The following is a 26,832-nucleotide window of genomic DNA, read 5'->3' on the forward strand; positions in this document are numbered from 1 at the left end:
TGAAGCAGCTGGAGATGGTGGGATCTAGGACACTACCCTGAGGAACTCCTACAGAGGTGTCCTTGAGCTGAGATTATTGCTGAGAGAGGCAGTGTGATTCTGGTATAAATATGATGGGCTGAATAGTGTTCTATGCTATGACATGTGAGTGATTCTGTGGAATGTGGTACAGCTGTCTTACTGAGACAGTGCCTATTATCAATCCTGATCATCATAGGAAAAAGTGGGACATTCAGTTCTTCCAACTGTAATCACCATTCAATTAAAACTCAGTTCTCCTACATTCCAAATGCATGTACTCCAAGTTCCTTGCTATCAATCTGTTCATCTCAAAGTTTACAATTTACCACACGTTTAGCAGCTTCTTGTGGCGTTTTTTGGCGTGGAGGGTAGAGTACCAGATTTATCTCAGTTGCCTGGACAGTTGGTTTCTGAAACTGTGTGGGTTCAATTCCCATCACCAGCTGAGGTTACCATGAAGGACTCTCCTTCTCAATCTCTCCCCTCGCCTGAGGTATGTCACCACCAGCCAAATCTCCCTAATGAGAACTGCCCTATGGTCTGGTAAGACTATGGTGACACATAGTTGTCATGGATGTTAGGGAGAAAATTGCAGAGCCCCATGCAGAAATATTTGTATCATCTATAACTACAGATGATGGAGAGCTAGAGGGTAACTAACATTGGGCCTTTATTTAAGAAAGACTGTAAGGAGAAGCCTGAGGACTATACGCCTGTGAGTCTGACATCAGTGGTGGGTAAGTTATTGGTAGCAATTCTGAAAGATAGGACTTATATGCATTTGTAGAGACAGGGGATAGGCAGTATGGTTTTGTGCATGGGAAATCATGTCTCACAAACTTGATGGAATTTTTTGAGGAAGTAACCAAGAAGATTGATGAGGGCAGAGAGGTAGACATTGTTTACTTGGACTTTAGTAAGGCATTTGACATGGTTCCACATGGTAGACTAATTAGTAAAGTTAGCTCACATAGGATTCAGGATGAGTTTGCCAATTGGATACAAAGTTGGCTTAATGGCAGGAGACAGAGGCTGACGGTGGAGGGTTGTTTTCGGACTGGAGACTTGTGACCAGTGGTGTTCCACAGTGATTGATGCTGGGTCCACTTTTATTTGTCATTTATATAAACAATGTTTTGAGAATATAGGAGGCATGGTTAGTAAGTTTGTGGATGACACCAGAATTGGTGGTATAGTGGACAATGAAGGTTATCTAAGGTTACAAAAAGATCTTGATCAATTGAGTAAATGGGCTAGAGTGGAAGATGGAGTTTAATTTGGATAAATGCAAGGTATCACATTTTGGTAAAACCAAACAAAGGCATGACTTATTCAATTAAAAGTAGGGCCTTGGGTAGTGTTGTAGAACAGAGATCAAGGGGTTCAGGTACATAATTCTTTGAAGTTTGCGTCACAAGTAGACAGAGTCGTTAAGAAGGTGTTTAACACCACTGCTCAGACCGGGTATTGGAATTGGGACATCATGTTGATGTTGCGCAAGACATTGGTGAGGCCTCTTCTAGAATTAGACAATAGACAATAGGTGCAGGAATAGGCCATTCAGCCCTTCTGTCTTAAGTTCTGGTCCCCCTGTTAGAGGAAGGATATTATTAAGCTGGAGAGGGTTCAGAAAAGATTAACAAGGATGTGGCCAGGAATGGAGGGTTTGAGTTATAAGGAGAGCCTGGGAATTTCTTCACTGGAGCAAGAGGATATTGATGGGTGACATTATAGAGATTTATAAAATCATGAGGGGTACTGATAAGGTGGATGGCAGGTGTCTTTTGCCCTAGGATGGCAATTTCAACACGAGGGGGCATATTTTTAAAATGAGAGGGGAAAGATGGAACTTTTTTTACACGGAGTGGTTCATGTATGGAACGAACTTCCAGAGGAAGTGGTGAATGTGGGTACAATTAAACATTTAAAACCGGCACGGTGGCTCAGTGATTAGCACTGCTGCCTCACAGCACCAGGGTCCCAGGTTCAATTCCAGCCTCAGGCGACTGTCTGTGTGGAGTTTGCACATTCTCCCCGTGTCTGCGTGGGTTTCCTCTGGGTGCTCCAGTTTCCTCCCACAGTCCAAAGATGTGCAGGTCAGGTGAATTGGCCATGCTGAATTGGCCATGCTGATGCTAGGTGCATCAGTCAGAGGGAAATGGGTTTGGGTGGGTTGCTCTTCGGAGGTCGGTATGGACTGGTTGGGCCGAAGGGCCTATTTCCACACTGTAGGGAATCTAATCTAATCAAAACTATAGTTCAGTTGCTTAAAATTTGTTACAACAGAGAGAGAACAAGCCAAACCAATTCAGACTCCCAATCACAGCCCAGTGTTCTTAAAACATTCAAAACTGACCCTCAAACTTGTCCAATTGTTCCTATCTAGACTCTGTGAACAGCAAATCTTCAACATCAAGTTTATAACTTAAACAAAAATTAACAATTTATTATTAAGAATATAACTTTGCAGAACAGATAAACTACAGGGTACTCAAATTGATATCGTTTTTATTAATTTGTGTGATATGGATATCCCTGGCTGGGCCAGTATTTAGTGCCCAATCCTAGCTGCCCCTTGAGAAGGTGGGGGTGAGCTGCCTCCTTGAACCTCTACAGTCCATGTGCTGTAGGTAAACCCACAATGCCATTAGGGAGGGAATTCCAGGATTTTGACAGTGACACTGATTGAGTAGCAATATATTTCTGAGTCAGGATGGTGAATGGTTTGGAGGGAACTTGCAGGGAGTGGTGTTCCTTTGTATCTGCTGCCCTTGCCCTTAAACATGGTAGTGATCACAGGTGTGGAAGGTGCTGTCTGAGGATCTTTGGTGAATTTCTGCAGTGCATCTTGTAGATAGTACATACTGCTGCTACTGAGTGTCGGTGGTGGAAGGAGTAGAGTTTTTTGGATGTGGCATCAATTAAGTAGACTGCTTTGTCCTGGATGGTGTCAAGCTTCATTAGTGTTGTTGGAGCCACACCCAACCAGGCAAGTGGGGAATATTCCATCACACTCCTGACTTGTGCGTTGTAGATTTAGGGAGTCAGGAGGTGAGTTACTCGCTGCTGTATTCCTAGCCTTTAACCTGTTCTTGTAGCTACTGTGTTTATTTGGCAAATCCAGTTGAGTTTCAGATCAATGGTAACTCCAAGGATATTGATTGTGGGTGATTCAGTAATGGTCACACCATTGAATATCAAGGGGCAGCTGTCTCTTATTGCAGACAGTCATAGCTTGGTATGTGTTGACAAATGTTACTGGCCAGTTGTCAGTCTAAACCTGAATATTGTCCATATCTTCTTCTTCAATGTGTACTGCTTCAAACTGTTTCATTATCTGACAAGTCACAAAAGGTACTGAACATAGTGCAATCATCAGCATACATCCCCACTTCTGACCTTATAATGGAGGGAAGGTCATTGATGAAGCAGCTGAAGATGGTTCCACCAAGGATTCTACCCTGAGGAACTCCTGCAGAGATGTCCTGGAGCTAAAATGACCTCTACAACCTTAACCATCTTATGTGCCTGATAGGACTCAGCCAGAAGAGGGGCTGTCCTGATACCTATTGATTCTGATTTAGCGAGAGCTCCTTGATGCCACACTCAATCAAATGCAGCCTTGTTGTAAAGAGGTGGCACTTTCACTTCCCCTCCCCTCTGGGATTCAGCTCTTTCGTCCATGTTTGAACCAAGGCTGTAATGAGGTCAGGAGCTGACTGGTCCTGGCATAATCCAAACTGGGCATCACTGAGCAAGCTATTGATGAGCATGACAGCACTGTTGATTGTCCCTTCCAGGAGTACAATTCTGTTGCTAAAGGCCACAGATTCCCAGTCTTGTGCTGCTATAGCTGTTTCAGGTCTGTCCAATTTAGCATAGTAATAGTGCCACACTGGATAGAAGGCATTTCCAATCGAAGATTGGACTTTATCTCCACAAGGATTGTGCAATGGTCATTCGTACCACTATCGTCATGCACAGATGTATCTGCAGCCAGTAGGCTGGTGATGTAGAGGGCCAGGGTATGTTCCCCACTTATTCATTTTCTCACCATCTGCCACAGATTCAGTCGAGCAGCTATGGTCAGTAGTGCTGCTGCTGAGCCACTTGCGATAGTGGGCATTGCAATACCCCACCTCACGTTAATAATGGGTGTATTCACTGACTAAACAGGGTGGCTTTCCTCCAGCCAACACAGGAGCTTCAAAGGTAATTTTAACTTCCTTTTCTGCAAGACACTACCACTACACCCTAAGCAGATTTAGTAGTAACACTTAGTTTTATCTATATTCCCCCAAATTACCTGTGGGTTTTTTTCATAGTGAGACAGAAAAATGAAGACAGTTGTGAATTAACTTTATTATGCATTTCTTTTTTGTTCCACACCAGGAAAGCACAAAGCCTGTTAAAGGCTATGCTACATCAAAAAAGCGAAGGCAGGGTTAGGGAGTGGAGGCAGGGGAGATAAAGCACTGTACCCCCTCACAGTGCCTACCTCTCTCTAAGGGCATTGAGACAAAGATGGACACCATGGGCTCCCTCTCCAGTGACATCCTGGCACAAATGTAACCATAGAAGAGTGGCACACAGCCTGCGACTTGGACCAGTTAATGGCCAGCCTAGTCAGGCCCAGGAATAGACCCACAAGGAGGTCCTCCAGTCTGCCCACTCCAGATGCCCAAAGATCAAGAGGTGTGAAGCTGAAGTGCAACCAAAAAACTTTTTTTTTTCAAATAACTAAAAAGTAACAAAATATTTAGACATCAGAATTCAACAAGAAACACTCACCCGATAGTTCAGCACATGTAAATTTAGCTCTACATTCTACCCATCAATCCCAACCCATATTCAAAACTCTATTGCTAGAGTCCAATCTCACACCAAGTCCCCTTCACGGGTCTCTCCTGTGCTCACTGGAGGGTAGCTAATGTTACTGCTTCAATTAAAAAAGGGATGTAAAGAAAAAACTAGCAATTATCGACTAGTCAGCCTAAATTTCAGTAATGGGGAAATAGGTTAGAGGCTGTTATAAAAATTTTAATGACTGATCACTTGAAAAACAGTGGCAGGGTCAAACAGAGTCAGTGTGGATTTACAAAAGGGAAACCATATTTGACAAATTACTGGAATTCTTCAAGGACCTAACCAGCAAGGCTAATGAAGGAGAGCAATTGAATGAGGTTTGCTTGGACATTGAGAGCGCGTTCAATCAAGTCCCACATAAGAGATTAATGTGTAAGATTAAAGGACATGGTATTGGGCGTGATATATAGAGATCTGGTTGGCAGACAGGAAATAGTAGGAATGGCAGGCAGAAATTAACGGACTACCGCAGGTATCAGTGCTAGGATCCTTGATTGCAATCATTACTGTATATGGTGACTATGAGGGAACTAAGTATATCGGAGTTTGCAGGTGACACAAAGCTGGGTGGGAGGGTGAGCTGTGTGGAGGATACAGAGATGCTTCAGTGTGATTTGGACAGGCTAAGAGTAGCAAATGATCGGCAGATGCAGTATAATGTAGATAATTGTGAAGTAAGCACTTTGGTAGCAAAAATAGATAGGCAGATAATTAGCTGAATGGCTATAAATGGAGAGTGAGCAATGTGCAATGAGATCTGGGAGTGACTGAACGTAAACATGCAGACATTAAAGTCAGCAATCAGGGTGTGCTGTCCTTCATAGGGAGTGGATTAGCGTATGGAGGAGGAATGTCTCATTGCATCTGTACTGAACCTTGGTGAGACCACACCTGGTTTATTATGGGGAAGATACTTCAAACACCTCATTAATACCTAAGAATGGTGGGGGAAGAATTAAGTACCATCACTAGAGATATAGTATTAGACAACATAATAAAAGCAGATAAACCCCCTGGCCCTGATGGCTTATATCCTAGGATCCTAAAAGAAGTAACTGCAGAGATAGTGGATGCATTGGTTAGAATTTTCCAATAATCCTTAGATTCTGGAGAAATACTGGAGGATTGGAAAACTGCCAATGTAACACCCCTATTCAAAAAAGGAGGCAAAAAAAAGTGTAATTAATAATTAAAGTAATAGCAGTACATTCAAAAAAGCTGCAATACAAAGGGACCTGGGAGTACTGTACATGAAACAGAAAGCTAGCAAACTGGTGCAGCAGGTAATCAGGCATTGTTGTGGTTCTGTTCGCCGAGCTGGGAATTTGTGTTGCAGACGTTTCGTCCCCTGTCTAGGTGACATCCTCAGTACTTGGGAGCCTCCTGTGAAGCGCTTCTTTCCTCCGGCATTTGAAGTGCTTTGTATCTGCCGCTTCCGGTTGTCAGTTCCAGCTGTCCGCTGCAGTGGCCGGTATATTGGGTCCAGGTCGATGTGTTTATTGATTGAATCTGTGGATGAGTGCCATGCCTCTAGGAGTTCCCTGGCTGTTCTCTGTTTGGCTTGTCTTATAATAGTAGTGTTGTCCCATTCAAACTCATGTTGCTTGTCATCTGAGTGTGTGCCTACTAAGGATAGCTGGTCGTGTCGTTTCGTGGCTAGTTGGCGTTCATGGATGCGGATCGTTAGCTGTCTTCCTGTTTGTCCTATGTAGTGTTTTGTGCAGTCCTTGCATTGGATTTTGTACACTACATTGGTTTTGCTCATGCTGGGTATCGGGTCCTTCGTCCTGGTGAGTTGTTGTCGGAGACTGGCTGTTGGTTTGTGTGCTGTTATAAGTCCTAGTGGTTGGAAGGGGGTTAGACTTTTAACAAATAGAATTATGTTGACTGTTGATAGCTGTTTGCCCTTGATTAGAACCTGTATTTTTTCATAAATAGCACAACTTTTGTACACAAATCTGGTCTGTGGGTTCAGTTAGCCTGGATCGATTTCATACATACATTTGCATACTCTGATAACATTTTTAATGTTTAATACAACTCTAGAAATAACAAGGCTTGATTTCACCACATTCCCAGAGTGTAGTGTAACACAATGAAGACCCAAGGATGCTTCGTTACTTTGGAAGGTGCTATGTAAATGTAAGCCTTTGTCAACACGATGTGTTATTTTTGTTTCTGGCTAAACAAATGCTGCCGCATGTGCATCCTTCCACTGCACTCCTTCAGAGACCCCACAACATAAGTCGGAGGGCCAGTGCTGAGGGAGTGGGCACTGCCGGAGGGTCAGCGCTGAGGGAGTGGGCACTGTCGGAGGGCCAGCGCTGAGGGAGTGGGCACTGTTGGAGGGTCAGTGCTGAGGGAGCGCCGCACTGCCGGAGGGTCAGCGCTGAGGGAGCGCCGCACTGCCGGAGGGTCAGCGCTGAGGGAGCGCCGCACTGCCGGAGGGTCAGCGCTGAGGGAGCGCCGCACTGCCGGAGGGTCAGCGCTGAGGGAGCGCCGCACTGTCAGAGCAGCCATCTCTTGGAAGAGACATTAAACCCCTTAGTTGAATTTGCATTTGATAACATCTTTAATAGATAATAAGTGCTCAGATGCTTCACAGCAGCATTAATGGGTAAAAAACCGGTACATAATCCTCTTCGGAGGATCGGTGTGGACTTGTTGGGCCAAATGGCCTGTTTCCACACTGTAGGGACTCTACAAGGTCCACGCTACCAGCATGGAGGAGCTCCACAACAGGCTCATCAAGATGATAATCACCCCAACAAAACTGCTCTTCCTTAATAACCCGTGACTCCCACAAGAGAGGGAGATTTGCTTCAACTCTTGCTGAAGATAAGATCGAGTATTGTCGGGGATTTACTCTGCAATGAGATGGTGGACAAAGCAGGACAATGAGGAATAAGGACGCAGTTTAATGTAAAACTCATTCAATGGGATTTCCAGGTGGGGAAGTATAACAGCCCCTCCCCCACGCAGAGTTTTGTTTAAGTTTGGAACTGATCCCAGCGATTAGAATTTCAAAGAAAGTTATCACTGACTCAATTTTTCAAAATATGAACACATTTAATCTCAAGAAAATGTATTACAAAGACCTTAAAGATTATAGAACATAACCACACAACATGTCACCCAGTCAGCTCAGTCAAACTCTGAATAAAATAAATTTTATACACGTTCTTGCTCAAATTCAAAACCGTTAATGCTGTTTGAGAGTAGGCCATCCCTCCCACACAGATTCCTGGTAGGAATGACGCAAGGCTGTTGGAACTACAGAAGCCGTGCTACATGGAATTAAAATTTAAAATACTTCAACAAAAAAACACATTAGAATTTAAGTTAGCACTTCAGAAAAAAACCCTGAATTATTTAACAACTAATCAAATTCTCTTGGCAAAACAGTACGCATAACAGCACAAGAGGGAGGCTCTGGGTTTTGTACTTCATCAGCATTAACTCATCTTTGTTTCTGTATCAAAGCTCTCCCAGTTCATTAGCATGGGCTTGAAGTCAAATAGGTGCTCAATTAACTAATCTCAGCAAAGGACAGTTACCTTTAGGACCCTGGACTAGATTAGGAGATATCAGCCAAGATTCCTGCTTGATTACTGTGCAGGGATCCTTGGGGTACAGCGTCCAGTTCAAACATTGCGCCATCCACATCAGACTTGGGATAAAAAGGAAGCGCAACAAGAGTAATTAAACCTTCAAGAAAGCAAAAAGCAGGGCTGAGACAGAGAATGAGGAGTTGGCGGGGAGCAGCAAGCAAGTTGAAAGGAGGATTACTAACTACTGCAAACTTCAGCCCACTTGGTTTACAGAGCACCGACAGTGACCGGCATGCAACCACAGACCCACTACTTCTCAAACTCGTACAGTGCCTCTTACGCACGAACACACTGCTCAGGATAAGGAGCCTCGGGCTCATGTTTTTCTTTCTCTGGTCTTGCATCATTTGTACTGAAGAGATCATCTGGTGGGTTTGATAAGTTCTCAGGCTCTTGAGGTTTTGATAAAGTTGACTAAGTTCAATTCACTCTTGAAATTGTCAAGACTGCTGGTTATTTAACAAAGGAAGATCAGGTGTTAATAAAAGCTCCTTGGTCAGGTCCGAATGTCTCCGGGCAAACAGTGTGACTCCTGACCTGTACGCAGCAGGAATGACCACATAGGATGAGTGAGAAACATTGTCTGGAGCAACATCTCCAGAAACCATCTGATTAATCTGCCCTGAGGAGAGAATAAACAGAGTCACCCCTTCACTCACTGCGGGTTACACTCAAGTGAGCATTCCTCTTAACATGTTGTCCTCCAATCCCAATTTATATTCTCAAAACTATTAAACTCTTCACCTCTTACAACTTTTCCTTTCCTGCATTTGACAAGATTCAAAATTGTCTCATCGGTATAAAGGGGGGGTAGTTTCAGGGCTTTAATGGGAAAGGAGAAAATAGAAAGACTTGCATTCACCTTTCATTACTATCAGACCACTCAAAGTGATGCAGAGCCAATAACCTACTTCTGAAGTGTAGGCATGGTTGTGATATGGAAATTAGAATAGCTGATCTATGTACATCAAAATGCCACACAAATCTGATAATCATCAAAAAACTAGTTGAGGGTCAAATTTTGATTTGAACACAGAGAAGAACTCCCTTACTCTTTTTCAAAATATTGCTACTGTACCATTGATATCCACCCTAGCAAGTCAATAGGCCTCAATTTAATTTCTAATCTCAATGACACACTAGCGGCAGGGCAATTTCCCCTTAGCACTGCACTGGAATATCACCTGAACCAATCAGGAAGGTGAGCGATTTTAAGGGGATCTTGTAGGTGGTAGGGTTCCCTGCTGCTTTTATCTTCTGGGTGGTAGAAGTTGTGGGTTTAGAAGGTGCTGTCCAAGGCACCTAGGTGAGTTGCTGAAGTGTATCTTGTAGATCGTACACACTGCTGCTATGGAGTATCATTGGAGGAGAAAGTGAGTCTTCAGACATGAACAGTTGGACTGTTTGACCCTGATGCAGTCAAGCTCCTAGATGTAGACAAGCAAGTGTATTCCACTAGCCTCTTGACTTAGGCACTGCTGATTGTGGACATCTTTTAAGGAATCAAGAGGTAGGCACTGGCCTTAGAATTTCCAAAATTGTCCTTGCTGTTAAGAGTGTAATAAATGCAGTGTGTTTCATACACTGGAAGACTGCCATTTCTGATCTGTATGACCCCTCGAGTGGGTAGCTCAGGGAAACATCACTGCACTCACCTACAACATCCAGCTCCTCCCACTTGGAACAGTCCACAGTCTCTTTAAGCAAAGAGAAGTCTGGGTCCCCCGACAACCGACTCATGATATCCTGCTTCCGAATCAGCAGCTGTGATTCACTGCACAGGCGTTGCTTAACAAGGCTGCTTCTCTCTGCAGAGAAGGGAGATATTGTTAGACTCAAGGGCTAGTCAAACACCTCCAGTCAGTTATCAACAGTAGCACATTGAAAGCCAAGATTTAGTCCTGAGGAGTGGGTAACACTGGAACTAGTAGAAAATCCCAATAATTCAGTTTCACAATTCCATCCATGTCACTAACCCCAGCACAGGATCTGGGTCATGGTAGAAGCTGCATGATAAATAATGGTAGGGACAGCACAAGATATTACAACACACAAGCTGACTGTATCTAAAAAGTAAAAATTGTCACTCACTCAGTTATCCGATTTACGTTGGCAATGTCAATATAGCTTATCAGATAGCAACCTGACTGCTGGCTGGTTGTGTTCAAGCTCCAGTCAGTAGACTTTCAAACAATGATGTGAGTTAACACTTCAGTACAGTACTGCCCCTCAAATGCATCATGCTCCCTCAATGTGACCTCAAAAAGAAGTAGGTGAGTGCCGCACTGACAGACAGCCAGTCCCAAGAGAGTGCCAGTTGTCTTTTGTTGAATCTGCTTTCACTACTTTTTCGGGTGCTGTGTTTTAAGCACAACAACCTCACGTTTAGCTCATCACCTCAGCTTAAAGTCTTAGAGTCATAGAGATATACAGCACGGAAACAGACCGTTCAGTCAACTCGCCCATGCCGACCAGATACTCTAACCTAATCTAGTCCCATTTGCCAGCACTTGGCCCATATCCCTCTAAAGCCTTCCTATTCATATACCCATTCAGATGCCGTATAAATGCTGTAATTATACCAGCCTCCACCACTTCCTCTGGCAGCTCATTCCATACACATACCACCCTCTGCGTGAAAAAGTTGCCCCTTAGCTCCCTTTTATATCTTTCCCCTCTCACCCTAAACCTATGCCCTCTAGTTCTGGACTCCCCCACCCCAGGGAAAAGGCATTGCCTATTTACCCTATCCATGCCCATGATTTTATAAACCTCTATAAAGTCACCCCTCAGCCTCTGATGCTCCACCTTCTGCCACTGGAAAGCTTTGCTTTCTTCCTTTAACAAAACCTCACGACTTTGAACACTTCAAACAAATTTTCCTTTCTCGGATTCATAATACCCAACATTAGCGGAGGTCTTTCAATCCTAGAAATCTAGTGATTCCCCTCTGCAACCTCTCCAAGACATTTTAAATTCGTTTCTACTGTATCGTACTCAGATCAATCCTCTAATTGAAGCATCAAGATTTCATAAAGATTTAACATAGCTTCCTTACTCTGGTCTTTCTGAATTAACCTGCCTTTCAACAGCTTTCTCAACTTGGTTATGACCTTCAAAGATTTGGTTACATATACCCCTTTAAAACTTTACCATAGAGTAAGTATGTAATAAAAATGTAAATCCTGAACCAGACAGTGAACCAGTACTGACTTTAATCTCCTTAATCCAAACACTTTCAGAGCAACTAACAGTTTGACAGGCTCAAAATGAAAGAAACAACTCAGTTTGACACTCAAAACTGCATCTCACCAAACAACATTTACACAAAATGAAAGGATATTGAGATCAGAAACCAGAGAAGCCGATCCCTACACCAAAATGAAAAAGGAAATTTCATTTCATTTTTTAAAGTTTGCTCACACAATAACTTGAATATGGTTATGTCCTCTTGAATAACATACTGCAATGATTTAGAACAGTTTGCTTCTGTCTGAAGTGATGAATCTTGGAATATTGTGCAAGTTGTTTATTTACTAAAATCTGGATCACCATTCCTTCTGGTACAGAGAGGATAAGTGTTGGGAATGGGAAACCAGGTTTTGTCTCCTGTAACTACCTATTTCTAATGGATTGGTCATGTAAATCCCTTCAGAGTCCACTCCAAAGATCATCTGATGATGCCAAGCATCTGGAATTCCTTCACCCTCCGGCACGGCAATTTGCATGTTCATGGTTGCTACAACAATAGCTCCTTTCTTCATCCAGCTGGCCAGCCAAGTGGTCAGATCTACATTTCGTTCAGGGTAAAAGCTGAAAAATCTCCCTGTAACCCTTCCTTCACTTGCCTTCTCTGCACCCTCTATCAGCTGCTGATGGGTGGCACCTGGAACACAGAAGACAGCAGTTATCGACAATTGAAACCATTCTGATCACATTCCCTATCCTAGCTCTCTGTTCTGCCTTCCAGATTCCCAGCCACCTCAAGCATCACAGAATAAAATCCTGCCCCGTATGAAATCATGGGCACCTCCCATACTCAAGAAACTTCTGTGTACCTTTCATCCCAATCAAAACCTCATCCAGTAAGATGTATGTATCACTGGCTGGCTAGCATTTATTGCCCATCCCTAATTGCCCTTGAGAAGATGGTGGTGAGCGACTTTCTTGAATTGCTGCAGTTCATGTCATATAAAGGCACCCAGGGTGTCTTTGATGACCAACGAACATCAAACAGCTAAAAGCAATTCTTACTATTAATGTTCTTTAAAAATCAAATATGCTACATACAGAAGCTACAGGGAGTCTGCGATATATAACATACTTTTTTACCAAGCACAGCACTGACATGTATCAAAAACATCAATGCCTGGAGACTCGGTGCTAGATGGTCTTGTACACTGCGGTATCAAGTGACAAAAAGTCAGAACGATACACGAGGTTTGTGTTTGAATTTGTCATTCATAACTTGGATTGAAGGGATCAAGGAATGGGTAGTCCCTACTTGGAAAACCAGGTTCAAAACTTCACTGATAAGGACCCAAACAGCCTGGTGAGCAGCAACAGTTGCACCAGTGAATTGGAAGGAAAGCGTAGTATGTACTTTGCTTGGAGGTATGTAACACAATATTGCCCCAAGTAACAGCCCTATCTCAATCTTTCTTATGAGAGAAGTTGCCCTGATACAGATTGAATCAGAGAGTTTAATGCTTTTACAATCCTATCTCCTCCACCCACCGACCAACCCCCACTAAACCCATTAATCTTATGGGGAAAAACATTCCCCAATATTGTTTTGATACAAGTTGCACTTTTTCCAACTTATATTGAGGATCCCCTCAGAGGGGATGAGATTGCAGAAGGACGCAGCTGGAGTAGGATTCTTGCTGATGTAGTGGCTTGGCCTAATGGCGGAGCCAGGGACTCTTAGTTGTAGTGTGCCTGGAGCGGGGACTCCTGGTTATCAGCATAGTGGCAGCTTCGGCAGAGCCGATTTTGCTGAGGATACAAAGCTGGGTGGCAGGGTGAAATGAGGAGGATGTTAGGAGATTACAGGGTGACCTGGACAGGTTAGGTGAGTGGACAGATGCATGGCAGATGCAGTTTAATGTGGATAAATGTATGGTTATCCACTTTGGTGGCAAGAACAGGAAGGCAGATTACTACCTAAATGGAGTCAAATTAGGTAAAGGGGCAGTACAAAGAGATCTGGGTGTTCTTGTACACCAGTCAATGAAGGTAAGCATGCAGCTACATTAGGTAGGGAAGAAAGCTAATAGCATGCTGGCCTTCATAACAAGAGGGATTGAGTATAGAAGCAAAGAGGTTCTTCTGTAGCTGTACAGGGCCCTGGTGAGACCGCACCTGGAATATTGTGTGTAGTTCTGGTCTCCAAATTTGAGATAAGACATCTGGCTATTGAGGGAGTGCAGCGTAGGTTCACGAGGTCAATTCCTGGAATGGCAGGACTATCTTATGTTGAAAGATTGGAGCGACTGGGCTTGTATACCCTTGAGTTTAGAAGACTGAGAGGGGATCTGATTGAGACATATAAGATTATTAAAGGATTGGACACTCTGGAGGCAGGAAACATGTTTCCACTGATGGGGGTGGGGTGGTGGGAGGGGTCCCGAACCAGAGGACACAGCTTAAAAATAAGGGGTAGGCCATTTAGGACAGAGATGAAGAGAAACGTGTTCACCCAGAGTGTGGTGGGTGTGTGGAATGCTCTGCTCCAGAAGGCAGTGAAGGCCCAGTCACTGGATTCATTTAAGAAAAAGTTGGATAGAGCTCTCAAGGAATCAAGGGTTATGGAAATAAGGCAGGAACAGGATACTGATTGAGGATGATCAGCCATCATAATGAATGGTGGTGCAGGCTCAAAGGGCTGAATGGCCTACTCCTGAACCTATTGCCTATTGTCCTTGTTGCGGGGTGAGTGGTGATCCAGCATGGGTCAATACAGTGTGGTGCTGGAAAAGCACAGCATGTCAGGCAGCATCAAAGAAGCAGGAAAATCGATGTTTTGGGTATAAGCCCTTCATCAAAATGTCATCTCTCTTGCTCCTCGGATGCTACCTGACCTGCTGTGCTTTTCCAGTACCACACTCTCTCGACTCTGATCTCCAGCATCTGCAGTCCTCACTTTCTCCTGATCCTGCATGAGACCTGGCATTGACAGCCTGTGGCGAGGATGGCCCAGTGATGATAAGATGGCACCTGAAGAGCGGCCAATCTGACGGTGGTGGGTATGGTGCAGGTGGCGCCGTGGGTATTGTTGGTCAGCTGGCTCAGTACTCCGACTTGTGGAGGAACGGGCAGAATGATGATGGACTCTTTCAGCTATGTCTTTTTAATTCTTGAAGTGTTCGAATGGTGCCGGATCGTGGCAACAGTTGAAGCTTTTCACTGTAGTTTATTGTATTGTTCATTGTGAAGCCCAGTGACAATAAGTCATCATTACAGAAACCATTCAGAGGTGGTTGGAAAGTATAAGACGAGAATGACAAACAGTATGGACTGTGGCATCATTTTGCAATGATGTGGCTTGACAGACTCACCAGCTTAAAAATGAGACTCATTTAGTTTCCCCTTCAGCAGAACATTCAAGCAAATTAAATCTGGAACCAGTTCAAACAGTCACAGAGGCCTCCTCTAGTAATCAGTATTAAATTCATGATTCAGTGAAAACAAATTTTGCTCCTTGTCCATTGCAGCACTGTTCAGATCATTAAAACATTGGTAGAATTATAGAGTTAGTTAATAATGTATGAGCCACATTAATAGAGGCGTAGAGGATAAGAGCAGAGAGGTGATGATGACTTTGTATAAAACACTTGTGAGATGTCAGCCAGAGCACTGTGTACAGTTCTGGGCATTTAGAAAGAATGTGAACACATTGGAGAGGCAACAGGAGGTTTACGAGATTGCTTCTGGGATAAGACAGCGCAGTTACGAGGATGAGTTGGAGAATTTGGGACTGTTTTCCTTGGAAAGAACATGGAGATGACTAATCTTTGGAATTCTCTACCTCAGAGGGCTATGAAAGCTCAGTCTGTTTCCGGTACAGATTGATAGAGGCATACAGGGCATAGTGACAGGGTAAAAGGCATGGAGAGATTCGATCAGCCATGATTTTCTGAAATAGCAGACGAGGCTCAAAAGGACGGAATGGCCAACTCCTGTTCCTAGGTCCTTCACAAGTACCTGCATAAGGAGATTTGATAGTTTTCAAAAACTGAATAGATGGGGAGAAACTATTCCTGCTTATAAAAAGATCAAGAACAAGAGGAACATAGAACATAGAACAGTACAGCACAGAACAGGCCCTTCAGCCCACGATGTTGTGCCGACCACTGATCCTCATGTATGCACCCTCAAATTTCTGTGATCATATGCATGTCCAGCAGTCTCTTAAATGCCCCCAATGACCTTGCTTCCACAACTGCTGCTGGCAACACATCCATGCTCTCACAACTCTCTGTGTAAAGAACCCGCCTCTGACATCCCCTCTATACTTTCCACCAACCAGCTTAAAACTATGACCCCTCATGTTAGCCATTTCTGCCCTGGGAAATAGTCTCTGGCTATCGACTCTATCTTGTATACCTCAATTAGGTCCCCTCTCCTCCTCCTTTTCTCCAATGAAAAAAGTCCGAGCTCAAAAAAGGACAAGCACATAATTTGATAATGTAGCAAATGTGATGTAGCAACTTTTGTTTTTACTTTGTTTTATTCCAGGCCTTGGTTGCTGTGTACTCAATGGGCCGAATGACCTAATTCCACACTGTGGGATCCTATGATTCTGTGTCTTGCAAAAGCACTGCCTGGAGTTGTGAAAGGGCAGGTTCAATTTAGGCATTTAAGAGGGTATTTGATGATTATTTACATAGAAACAATGGGCAAGGGTATGACGAAAGGGTGAGAGAATGCCACAATGTCATGATACTCATTTGTAGAGCCATGGTGATCTGAATGGTCTCCTTCTGTACTGTAACAATTCTGTTTCATTGCACTGAAATAGGTCATTCAGTTCATGGTGCTTATGCAGAGCTATCCAGGCAGTTGCATTATTTTGCTCTTGCCAAACCCCCAACAAAATCTCCCATTCAGCCCATCAAGTCCATACTGACCCTTCGAAGAGCAACCCACCCAGAACCCCCCTCCTACCCTATTCTGGATTAGTGGTGCTGGAAAAGCACAGCAGTTCAGGCAGCATCCAAGGAGCAGCGAAATCGACATTTCGGGCAAAAGCCCTTCATCAGGAATAAAGGCAGAGAGCATTAAGGGTGGAGAGATAAGCTAGAGGAGGGTGGGAGTGGGGAGAAAGTAGCATAGAGTACAATAGGTGAGTGGGGGAGGGGATGAAGGTGACAGGTCAGGGAGGAGAGGAGAGGGTGCCCTCCCCCACTCACCTATTATACTCTATGCTACTTTCTCCCCACCCCCACCCTCCTCTAGTTTATCTCTCCATGCTTCAGACTCTCTGACTTTATTCCTGATGAAGGGCTTTTGCCTGAAACGTCGATTTCGAAGCTCCTTGGATGCTGCCTGAACTGCTGTGCTCTTCCAGCACCACTAATCCAGAATCTGGTTTCCAGCATCTGCAGTCATTGCTTTTACCCCCTCCTACCCTATCCCTGTCACCCTATATTTCTCATGGCTAATCCATTTAGCCTGCACATCCCTAGATACTGGTCAACTTTGCATGGCCAATCCACCCTAACCTGCACATCATTGGACTGAGGGATGAAACCAGAGCACCTGGAGGAAACCCACGCAGAGTTTGAGGGAGGGGGAAGAAATGGGGGATGTAAACTGGGGAAACACTCTCACCTGCAACACTTCGTGATACTAAATATTCAATCAGGGGTGCATCGTTCTTCCGCATCCTGGTCTGGACACACTTCTCTACAACATCAGAGCAAACGTCAAATCCCAGAGCCTGCAGGGCATTAAGGACTGCAGTTGCACCACACGCACTCGATGCAATCTGCAGTACCTGCTTCTGCACAGCCTCCTCCAAACTCCACACCATCACAGAATCACAGCTCTCGGCCTCTGATGAACTCTCCGGATTCTCAGCTCCATCACACATCTCCCTTGAGTCCATTCTCCAGAATTCTGTCAGTGGGACCAGGAAGTCCAAATCTAAACGACTTCCCAAAATATTCAGGAGGATCTATCTTCTGGGTGTATGAAAGCTCTAAGTGTGAAAAAATTACAGTTATTGCTTTTCTGAGATCAGGGTCAAGATACACTGATGGAGAGTGCGCAATTAAGAGTTATAGAGATGTACAGTACAGAAATAGACCTTTCAGTCCAACTTGTCCATGCTCACCAAATATCCTAAATTAATCGAAGTTCCATTTGCTAGCATTTGGCCCACATCCCTCCAAACCCTTTCTATTCATATACCCAACCAGATATCTTTCAAATGCAGTAATTGTACCAACTGTCACCACTTCCTCTGGCAGCTCATTCCATACACGCACCACCCTCTGCATGATAAAGTTAGCCCTCAACTCCTTTTTCAAATCTTTCCCCTCTCACCCTAAACCCATGCTCTCTAGTTTTGGATTCCCCTACCCTGGGAAAAGGCCTGACTATTCACCCTATCCATGCTTTTCATGATTTTACAAACCTCTCTATAGTCACCCCTCAGCTTCCAATGCTCCAGGGAAAATAGCCCCAGTCTATTCAGCCTCTCCCTATAGCTTAAACCCTTCAACTCTGGCAACATCTTTGTAAATCTTTTATGAACCTCATCAAGTTTCACAACATCTTTCCGATAGCAGGGAGACCAGAATTGAATGCAGTATTCCAAAAGTGGCCTAACCAACATCCTGTACAACTGCAACAGGCCCTCCCAACTCCTATACTCAATGTTCTGACCAATAAACACCTTCTTCACTACCCTGACTACCTGCAACCCCACTTTCAAGGAACCACGAATGTGTACTCCAAGGTCTCTTTGTTCAGCAACACTCCTCAGGACCTTACTATTAAATATTAAGTCCTGCCTTGATTTGCCTTTTCAAAATGTAGCACCTCACATTTATCAAAATTAAACTCCACCTGTTACTCCTTGGTCCATATGCCCATCCGATCAAGATCCCATTCTATTCCGAGGTAATGTTCGCTGTCCAGTACACCACAAACTTTGGTGTCATCTGCAAACTTACTAACTATACCACCTATATTCACATCCAAATTATTTATATAAATGATGAAAAGCAGCGGATCCAGCACTGATCCTTATGGCACACTGGTCACAGGCCTCCAGTCCAAAAAGCTACACTCCATCACCAACATTCGAGCCAGTTATGCATCCAAATGGCTAGCTCTCCATAGCTATATGATCTAACCTTGCTAATCATGCAGAACCTTGTTGAACCCCTTATTGAAATCCACATAGACAATGCCCACCATTCTGCTCTCAACAATCATCTTCGTCACTTCTCCAAAAACCTCAATCAAGTCAGTGAAACACAATTTCCCATTCATAAGCCATATTGACTAACACTGATCAGTCCTTGCCTTTCCAAATACTTGTAAATCCTGTCCCTCACAGAATCCCATCCAACAACTTACCCACCATTGATGTCAGGCTCATCAGTCTGTAGTTCCCCTGCTTTTCTGTATCTAACAAACCAAAACAACTACTGGCTCAAAGCTCAGACAGAGACGAAAATAATTGATGGCTCAGATCCTCAGGTATCCTATCGTTAACTGATCATAGAATTGCTACAGTGTGGAAACAGGCCCTTTTGCTCAACAAGTCCACACCAACCCTGTGAACAGTATCCCACTCAAACCTATTCCTCTACATTTACCCCTAACTAAAGCACCTAACCCCTAACCTACACATTCCTGAACACTATGGGCAATTTAGCATGGCCAATACATTTCAGCTGCACATCTTTGGATTGTGGGAGAAAACTGGAGCAGCCAGAGGAATCCCACACAAAGAATGTGCAAACTCCACACAAACAGTCGCCCGAGGCTGGAATCGAACCTGGGTCCCTGGCACTATGAGGGAGCAGGACTAGCCACTGAGCCACTATATTGCCCCAGCAAAGTCTTCTGATAGAAGACTGTCCATGACTCCACTTCTATCCTCACTCCTTCTCTTCCCTCCCACAACAATAGACCACACCCCCCCAACTCAGTCCCCACCTTTCAAAGGTTCAGAAGCTAATTCCAGGAGGATGCTACCACACACATATTCTCCTACCTGCCTTGTCAGCATTCTGCATCGACTGATCCCTGGTCCACTCCTACTCCCCACACGCCAAAGCACTTTCCCTTGCAAATCACAGAAGATGCCCATTTACCTCCTCTTTCCTTGCTAGGCAAGGACTGAGACACACCTGCTAGGTGGCCCTGAGCTTGCAGTCACCTGCCATTTCAACATATCGTTGTATTCCCTGGCCAACATCTCTTTCTCTGGCCTGCTGCAATACTCCAATGAGCCTCATTCCAAGCTGGAGGAACAGCATCTCATTTTCCACTTGGGGACCTTGCAGCCTTCAAGACTCAATATCAAATTCAATAATTTAAGAAAATGATACACCTCCTTCCATGTCTTTTCCCTATCCCCAAACCTCAGATCCTGTCAATAACAGATTGTTTTCAGCACAGCAAACCCATTTTCACCCACACTGTCTCCATTATCACCAAACTGGCTTTTCTTCTCCTTCCCATTATCAATAATCTGCTCATTTCTTTTTCTCTTCAACCTCCATCTCTCTTCCACCACTTTTTCCTGAGATTCTATCCATCTGAAAAGTCATTAACTCTGATTTCTCTGCACAGATAGATGCTGCCAGGCCTGCCAAGCTTTACCAGCAATTTCTGATTTTGTTTGAATTACAGCATCCACAGTTCTTTCAGTTTTTATTGAGTTTTTATGGCAATTTGTTTTCATTAATAAAGACTTTAAATATTTTTCATTTGCACAAACCAAGCTCCACGAAACAAAAAAAAAAGCCACATAATTTGTTTCAGTAAGTTTGGTTGAGGGTGTCATAAAATAACTGATGAGCACGATCATACTGTCACAGAGTATGGGGGATCAACAGTAGAGACAAAAGACCTTCAGTCCATTAAATCTGCAGTCAAAAACATGCATCTAATAATTCTAATCCCACTCTCCAACACTTAGGCAACAGCCTTTATACCTTGGCATTGCAAGTGTTCATTGAAGTACTTCTCAAATGCCTGTATCACCATTACAGAGTACACAAGCAGGAGGCTGGGGGAACACAGCAAGCCAGGCAGCATCAGATGGTGGAGAAGTCAACACAATCCTTCTTCAGGACTGGGGCTGGGTGTGGGGGTGTAAGGGGAGCTGCAGATAAAGGCGGGGCGGGAGAGGGAGAGTGGTCAGGTAGGGATTGGTAATCACAGGTAAAGGGTACAACCTGGTTGGTTGATGGGAGGAATGAATCTGGTTGGTAGCTGAAAGGAAGGGTCGATGAAAGGAAAGGAAGGGTCGATGAAAGGAAAGGAAGGGTCGATGAAAGGAAAGGAAGGGTCGATGAAAGGAAAGGAAGGGTCGATGAAAGGAAAGGAAGGGTCGATGAAAGGAAAGGAAGGGAGGGGGGGAAAGGAAGGGAGGGGGGGAAAGGAAGGGAGGGGGGGAAAGGAAGGGAGGGGGAGAAAGGTTATTTGAAATTGGGGAACAATGTTGAGTCCTCCAGGCTGTAGTTGAGGGTGCTGGAAAAGCACGGCAGGTCAGGCAGCATCCAGGAGCAGGAGAATCGATGTTCCCAGCAAAGGCCCTTCATCAGGAATGAGCTGTGAGCAGAGGGGGTAGTGAGATAAATGGTACGGGATGGGACAGGAGGGAAGGAGCTGAGAGTGCAATAGGTAGGTGTAGGTGAAGGTGATAGATCAGAGGGGAGGGTAGAATGGATAAGTGGGAAGGAAGATGGACAGGTAGGACGGTCATGAGGGCAGTGCTGAGTTGGAAGGTTGGAATTGGGGGTGGGGGGGAAAATGAGGAAACTGGTGAAATTCACATTGATGCCATGGGGTTGGAGGGTCCTGAGGCGCAAGATGATGCGTTCTTCCTCCAGGCGTCGGGTGATTAGGGAGTGGCAATGGAGGAGGCCCAGGACCTGCATATTCTTGGCTGTGTGGAAGGGGGAGTTGAAGTGTTCAGCCATGGGGTGGTGGTGTTGGTTGGTGCAGCTGTCCCAGAGATGTTATCTGGAGCATTCTACAAGTAGGCATCCTGTCTCCCCAATGTAGACGAGACCGCATTGGGAGCAATAGATACAGTAAATGATGTGTGGAAGTGCAGATAAAACTCTGACGGATGTGGAAGGCTCCTTCGGGGCCTTCGATGGAGGTGGGGGTGGGGTGGAATGTGGGCGCAGATTTTGCAATTCCTGCGGTGACGGGGGAAGGTGCCGAGAAGGGAGGGTGGATTGCTGGATGGCTTGGACCTGACAAGGGAGTCACGGAGGGAATGGTCTTTATAGAAAGCAGACAGGGGTGGGGAGGGAAATATAGCTCTGGTAGTGGGGTCCATTTGTAGGTGGTGGAAATGGCTGAGGATGATTGATGTATATGGAGGTTGGTGGGCTGTAAGGTGAGGGCCAGGGGCTTCTGTCCTTGTTGCAGTTGGAGGGGTGTGGTTCAAGGGCAGAGGTGCAGGAAGTGAAGAGGATGCGCTGGGAGGGGAAATTACAGTCTTTAATGGAGGCCATCTGGTCCTCCTGGGAACAGATATGGCGGAGACAGAGGAATTGGGAATAAGGGTTAGCGTTTTAACAGGAGGCAGGGTGGGAGGAGGTGTACTCCAGGTAGTTTTGGGCGTCGGTGGGTTTGTAGAAGATGTCAGTGTTGAGTCGTTCACCATTAATGGAGATGGAGATGGAGAGGTCCACGAAGGGGAGGGAGGTGTTTGAGATGGTCCAGGTGAACTTAAGGTCAGGGTGGAATGTGTTGATGAAGTTGATGAACTGGGACTGGATGCCCATGGTGAAGACGAAATGTTAGAGTCTAGGAAAACAAAAGTCTTGGAGAAGGTGGAGGGCATGGGTGGTGTCCCAAACATACGTGGGGAGTTCCTGGACCAGGGGAAATAGGACAGTATCAAGGTATGTGGAGATGAGTTCAGTGGGGCAGGAGCAGGCTGAGATAATGGGTCGGCCAAAGTAGTCATGCCTGTGGATCTTGGGAAGGAGGTAGGAGAGGGCGGTTTGGGGTTCCCAAACTATGAGGTTGGAAGCTGTGGGTGGAAGATCCCCTGAGGTGATGAGGTTGTGTATGGTCTGGGAGATGATGGTTTGGTGATGGGAGGTGAGGTCATGTTTGGGGGGCAGTAGGAGGTGGTGTCTGCGAATTGGCACCTGGCTTTAGCAGTGTAGAAATCAGTGCGCCAAACTACCATTGCACCCCACACCTCGCAACCTTGTCTGCGGGTTTGATGCCCAGGCAGAAAATGAGGTGTTGTTCCTCCAATTTGCGGTTTGATTTGCTGTGGCAAGGGAGGAGGCCAAGGATTGCTATGTCGGAAAGGGAGTGGGGAAGGGGAATTAAAATGGGCAGTAACTGGAGGTCAGGTCGGCCCCTGTGGGCCCGGCTGAGACGCTCAGTGATATGTGCCCTGAGTTTATGTTCGGTCTCCCTGACGTAGAGTCTCCCCTCCCTCAGCACTGACCCCCACCCCCTCCTCGCCCTCAGCACTGACCCCCGAACAGTCCCCTCTCCCTCAGCACTGACCCCCCCGCCCCCGGACAGTCCCCTCCCCCTCAGCGCTGACCCCCCCAGACAGTCCACTCCCCCTCAGCGCTGACCCCCTCCCCCTCCCGGACAGTCCCCTCCCCCTCAGCGCTGAACACCCAGACAGTCCCCCCCCCCCCAGACAGTCCCCACCCCTCAGCACTGACACCCCCCCAGACAGTCCCCTCCCCCTCAACGCTGACACTCCCCCAGACAGTCCCCTTCCCCCCAGACAGTCCCCTCCCCCTCAGCGTTGACCCCCCCAGACAGTCCCCTCCCCCTCAGCGCTGACCCCCTCCCCCGACAGTCCCCTCCCCCTCAGCGCTGACCCCCTCCCCCGAAAGTCCCCTCCCCCTCAGCGCTGACCCCCCCGACAGTCCCCACCCCTCAGCACTGACCCCCCCCGACAGTCCCCTGCCCCTCAGCGCTGACACCCCCCCCAGACAGTCCCCACCCCTCAGCACTGACACCCCCCCCAGACAGTCCCCACCCCTCAGCACTGACACCCCCCCCAGACAGTCCCCACCCCTCAGCACTGACACCCCCCCCAGACAGTCCCCACCCCTCAGCACTGACACCCCCCCCAGACAGTCCCCACCCCTCAGCACTGACACCCCCCCCAGACAGTCCCCACCCCTCAGCACTGACACCCCCCCCAGACAGTCCCCACCCCTCAGCACTGACACCCCCCCCAGACAGTCCCCTCCCCCTCAGCGCTGACCCCCCCCAGACAGTCCCCTCAGTGCTGACCCCCCCCAGACAGTCCCCTTCCCCCCAGACAGTCCCCTCCCCCTCAGCGCTGACCCCCCCAGACAGTCCCCTCCCCCTCAGCGCTGACCCCCCCCAGACAGTCCCCTTCCCCTCAGCGCTGACCCCCTCCCCCTCCCCCTCCCGGACAGTCCCCTCCCCCTCCCCCTCAGCGCTGACACCTCCCCCAGACAGTCCCCTCCCCCTCAGCACTGACCCTGACCCCCTCCCCCTCCCCCTCCCCCTCCCGGACAGTCCCTTCCTCCTCAGCGCTGACCCCACCAGACAGTCCCCACCCCCAGACTGTCCCCACCCCCTCAGCGCTGACACCTCCCCCAGACAGTCCCCACCCCCAGACAGTCCCCTCCCCCTCAGCACTGACCCCCCCAGACAGTCCCCACCCCCAGACAGTCCCCTCCCCCTCAGCGCTGACCCCCCCAGACAGTCCCCACCCCCAGACAGTCCCCTCCCCCTCAGCGCTGACCCCACCAGACAGTCCCCTCCCCCAGACTGTCCCCACCCCCTCAGCGCTGACCCCCCCAGACAGTCCCCACCCCCAGACAGTCCCCTCCCCCTCAGCGCTGACCCCCCCAGACAGTCCCCTCCCCCTCAGCGCTGACCCCCCCCAGACAGTCCCCTCCCCCTCAGCGCTGACCCCCCCCAGACAGTCCCCTCCCCCTCAGCGCTGACCCCCCCCAGACAGTCCCCTCCCCCTCAGCGCTGACCCCCCCCAGACAGTCCCCTCCCCCTCAGCGCTGACCCCCCCGACAGTCCCCCCCCCCCTCAGCGCTGAACCCCCCCCAGACAGTCCCCCCCCCCTCAGCGCTGAACCCCCCCCCCCCCCCAGACAGTCCCCTCCCCCTCAGCGCTGACCCCCCCGACCCAGACAGTCCCCTCCCCCCGACAGACCCCCCCCCAGACAGACCCCTCCCCCTCAGCGCTGACGCCCCCCCGACAGTCCCCTCCCCCCCAGCGCTGACCCGACCCCCCCGGACAGTCCCCTCCCCCCCAGCGCTGACCCGACCCCCCGCCCCCCAGACAGTCCCCTCCCCCTCAGCGCTGACCCCCCCCCCCCGGACAGTCCCCTCCCCCTCAGCGCTGACCCCCCCGGACAGTCCCCTCCGCGGGCACTGACCGTTGACGTTGCCGCGTCTTTAAAATGACCAGAACTCTGCGACCGTTTGACCGGATATCGGTCCGGATGTCCCGCCCCGGTCGCTGATTGGCTGAGTGCGCTGTCCGTCATGTGGAGGGGCTAGGCCGCGGAGCCTGGGCCTGGATTTAGAACCGGCGCCACATGGAGAGCGGGAGGGAGGTAGGTAGTTGCCAACCGGGGCGCGGGCATTTCGGGAGAACCCAGCACGTGACGTTCGGTCACATGTTGTATCCCCCCCCCCCCCCCGCCGAATATTTACAACCCTTTCCCTCCCCTCACTCAGGCCTCCGCCACCCCCTTCCCTCACACCTAACCCCCCACGTCATCCACATTAACCTCCAGCCCATGCCCTCAGACCTCCCTCTACCCCCAACTCCAACACTGTTGTTGGAGCTGTCTCTGTTCAGGCAAGTGGGGAGTATTCCATCACATTTCTGACTTTATTTTTTATCCATTTGTTGGACTTGGGCATCACTGGCTGGCCAGCATTAATAGCTCATCCCTGTTTGCCCTTGAGACAGTGGTGGTGAGCTACCTTCTTGAATCACTGCAGTCCACTTGCTGTGCATTGACCCACAATGCTGGTGGGGTATGAATTCTAGGAATTTGACCCAACGACTAAAGGAACAATGGTATATTTCCAAGTCACGGTGGTTAGTGGCTTGGAGGGGAACTTGCATGTGGTGGTGTTCCCAAGTACCTGCTGCCCTTGTCCTTCTAGGTGGAAGTAGTTGGGGGTTTGGAACATGCTATCTAAGAATCTTTGGTGAATTTCTGCAGTGCATCTTGTAGATAGTACACACTACTGCTACTGAAAACTGGTAGTGGAGGATTGAATGTTTGTAGATGTAGTGCCAATCAAGTGTCTGGATTAGTGGTGCTGGAAAAGCACAACAGTTCAGACAGCATCCGAGGAGCAGTAAAATCGACATTTCAGGCAAAAGCCCTTCATCAGGAATACAGGCAAAGTGCCTGAAAGGTGGAGAGATAAATGAGAGGAGGGTGAGGGTGGGGAGAAAGTAGCATAGAGTACAGTAGGTGAGTGGGGGAGGGGATGAAGGTGATAGGTCAGGGAGGAGGGTGGAGTGGATAGGTGGAAAAGAAGATAGGCAGGTAGGACAAGTCATGGGGACAGTGCTGAGGTGAGGTGGGGGAAGGGGAAATGAGGAAACTGTTGAAATCCACATTGATGCCGTGGGGTTGAAGTGTTCCAAGGTGGAAGCTGAGGCATTCTTCCTCCAGGGTCGGGTGGTGAGGGAGCAGCGATGAGACCTCCAATCAAGTGGGTTGCTTTGTTCTGGATTGTAGGCGAAAGTGAGGGCTGCAGATGCTGGAGCTCACAGTCAAGATTCGAGTGGTCCTGGAAAGGCACAGCAGGTCAGGCAGCATCTGAGGACCAGGAAAGTCGACGTTTTTGGTAAAAGCCCTTCAGGAATGAGCTCGTTCTTGATGAAGCGCTTTTGCCCAAAACATCAACTTTCCTGCTCCTCTGGTGCTGCCTGACCTGCTGTGCCTTTCCAGCACCACTCGAATCTTGTCCTGGATGGTGTCAAGCTTAGGGTAATAGAGATGTACATCAGGGAAGCAGACCCTTCAGTCCAACCGTCCATGCCGACCAGATACCCCAACCCAATTTAGTCCCACCTGCCAGCACCCGGCCGATATCCCTCCAAACCCTTCCTATTCATATACCCA

The 26,832-nt window shown here is 47.5% G+C and overlaps 2 protein-coding genes across 8 annotated transcripts in view; one reads left to right on the forward strand and one right to left on the reverse strand.

Annotated features, from left to right (window-relative positions):
* Positions 1 to 4,097: 4,097 nt before the first annotated feature.
* On the reverse strand, positions 4,098 to 25,273 carry LOC122560337 (uncharacterized). 6 transcript variants are annotated; one of them, XM_087994645.1, is made up of 6 exons: positions 25,117 to 25,273; positions 20,681 to 21,299; positions 17,334 to 17,703; positions 12,118 to 12,384; positions 10,154 to 10,306; positions 4,098 to 6,726 (listed from the first exon to the last, which is right to left on the reverse strand). In XM_087994645.1, the coding sequence occupies exons 3-6, from the start codon at positions 17,608 to 17,610 to the stop codon at positions 6,077 to 6,079; spliced, it is 1,347 nt and encodes a 448-aa protein (XP_087850771.1). In that variant the 5' UTR covers positions 17,611 to 17,703; positions 20,681 to 21,299; positions 25,117 to 25,273; the 3' UTR covers positions 4,098 to 6,076. The 6 variants fall into 6 exon arrangements, with proteins under 6 accessions (XP_087850771.1, XP_087850770.1, XP_087850772.1 ...); XM_087994644.1 differs by lacking the exon at positions 20,681 to 21,299 and having other exon boundaries at positions 25,117 to 25,255; XM_043710985.2 differs by lacking the exons at positions 4,098 to 6,726; positions 25,117 to 25,273 and adding an exon at positions 7,936 to 9,120 and having other exon boundaries at positions 20,681 to 23,113.
* Positions 25,158 to 26,832, forward strand: part of osgn1 (oxidative stress induced growth inhibitor 1) — a 71,603-nt gene continuing 69,928 nt past the window's right edge. Inside the window, exon 1 of one of the 2 annotated variants that reach the window (XM_087994642.1) lies at positions 25,158 to 25,296. The gene's annotated coding sequence lies outside the window, so the exon portion shown is untranslated. The remainder of the gene's footprint in view (positions 25,297 to 26,832) is intronic. The other variant, XM_087994640.1, reaches the window with a different exon arrangement.

The sequence above is a fragment of the Chiloscyllium plagiosum genome, unplaced genomic scaffold, assembly GCF_037043375.1.
Source record: "Chiloscyllium plagiosum isolate Xiang-an unplaced genomic scaffold, Cpla_swu_hap1 HiC_scaffold_15, whole genome shotgun sequence".
Taxonomy (NCBI): Eukaryota; Metazoa; Chordata; class Chondrichthyes; order Orectolobiformes; family Hemiscylliidae; genus Chiloscyllium; species Chiloscyllium plagiosum.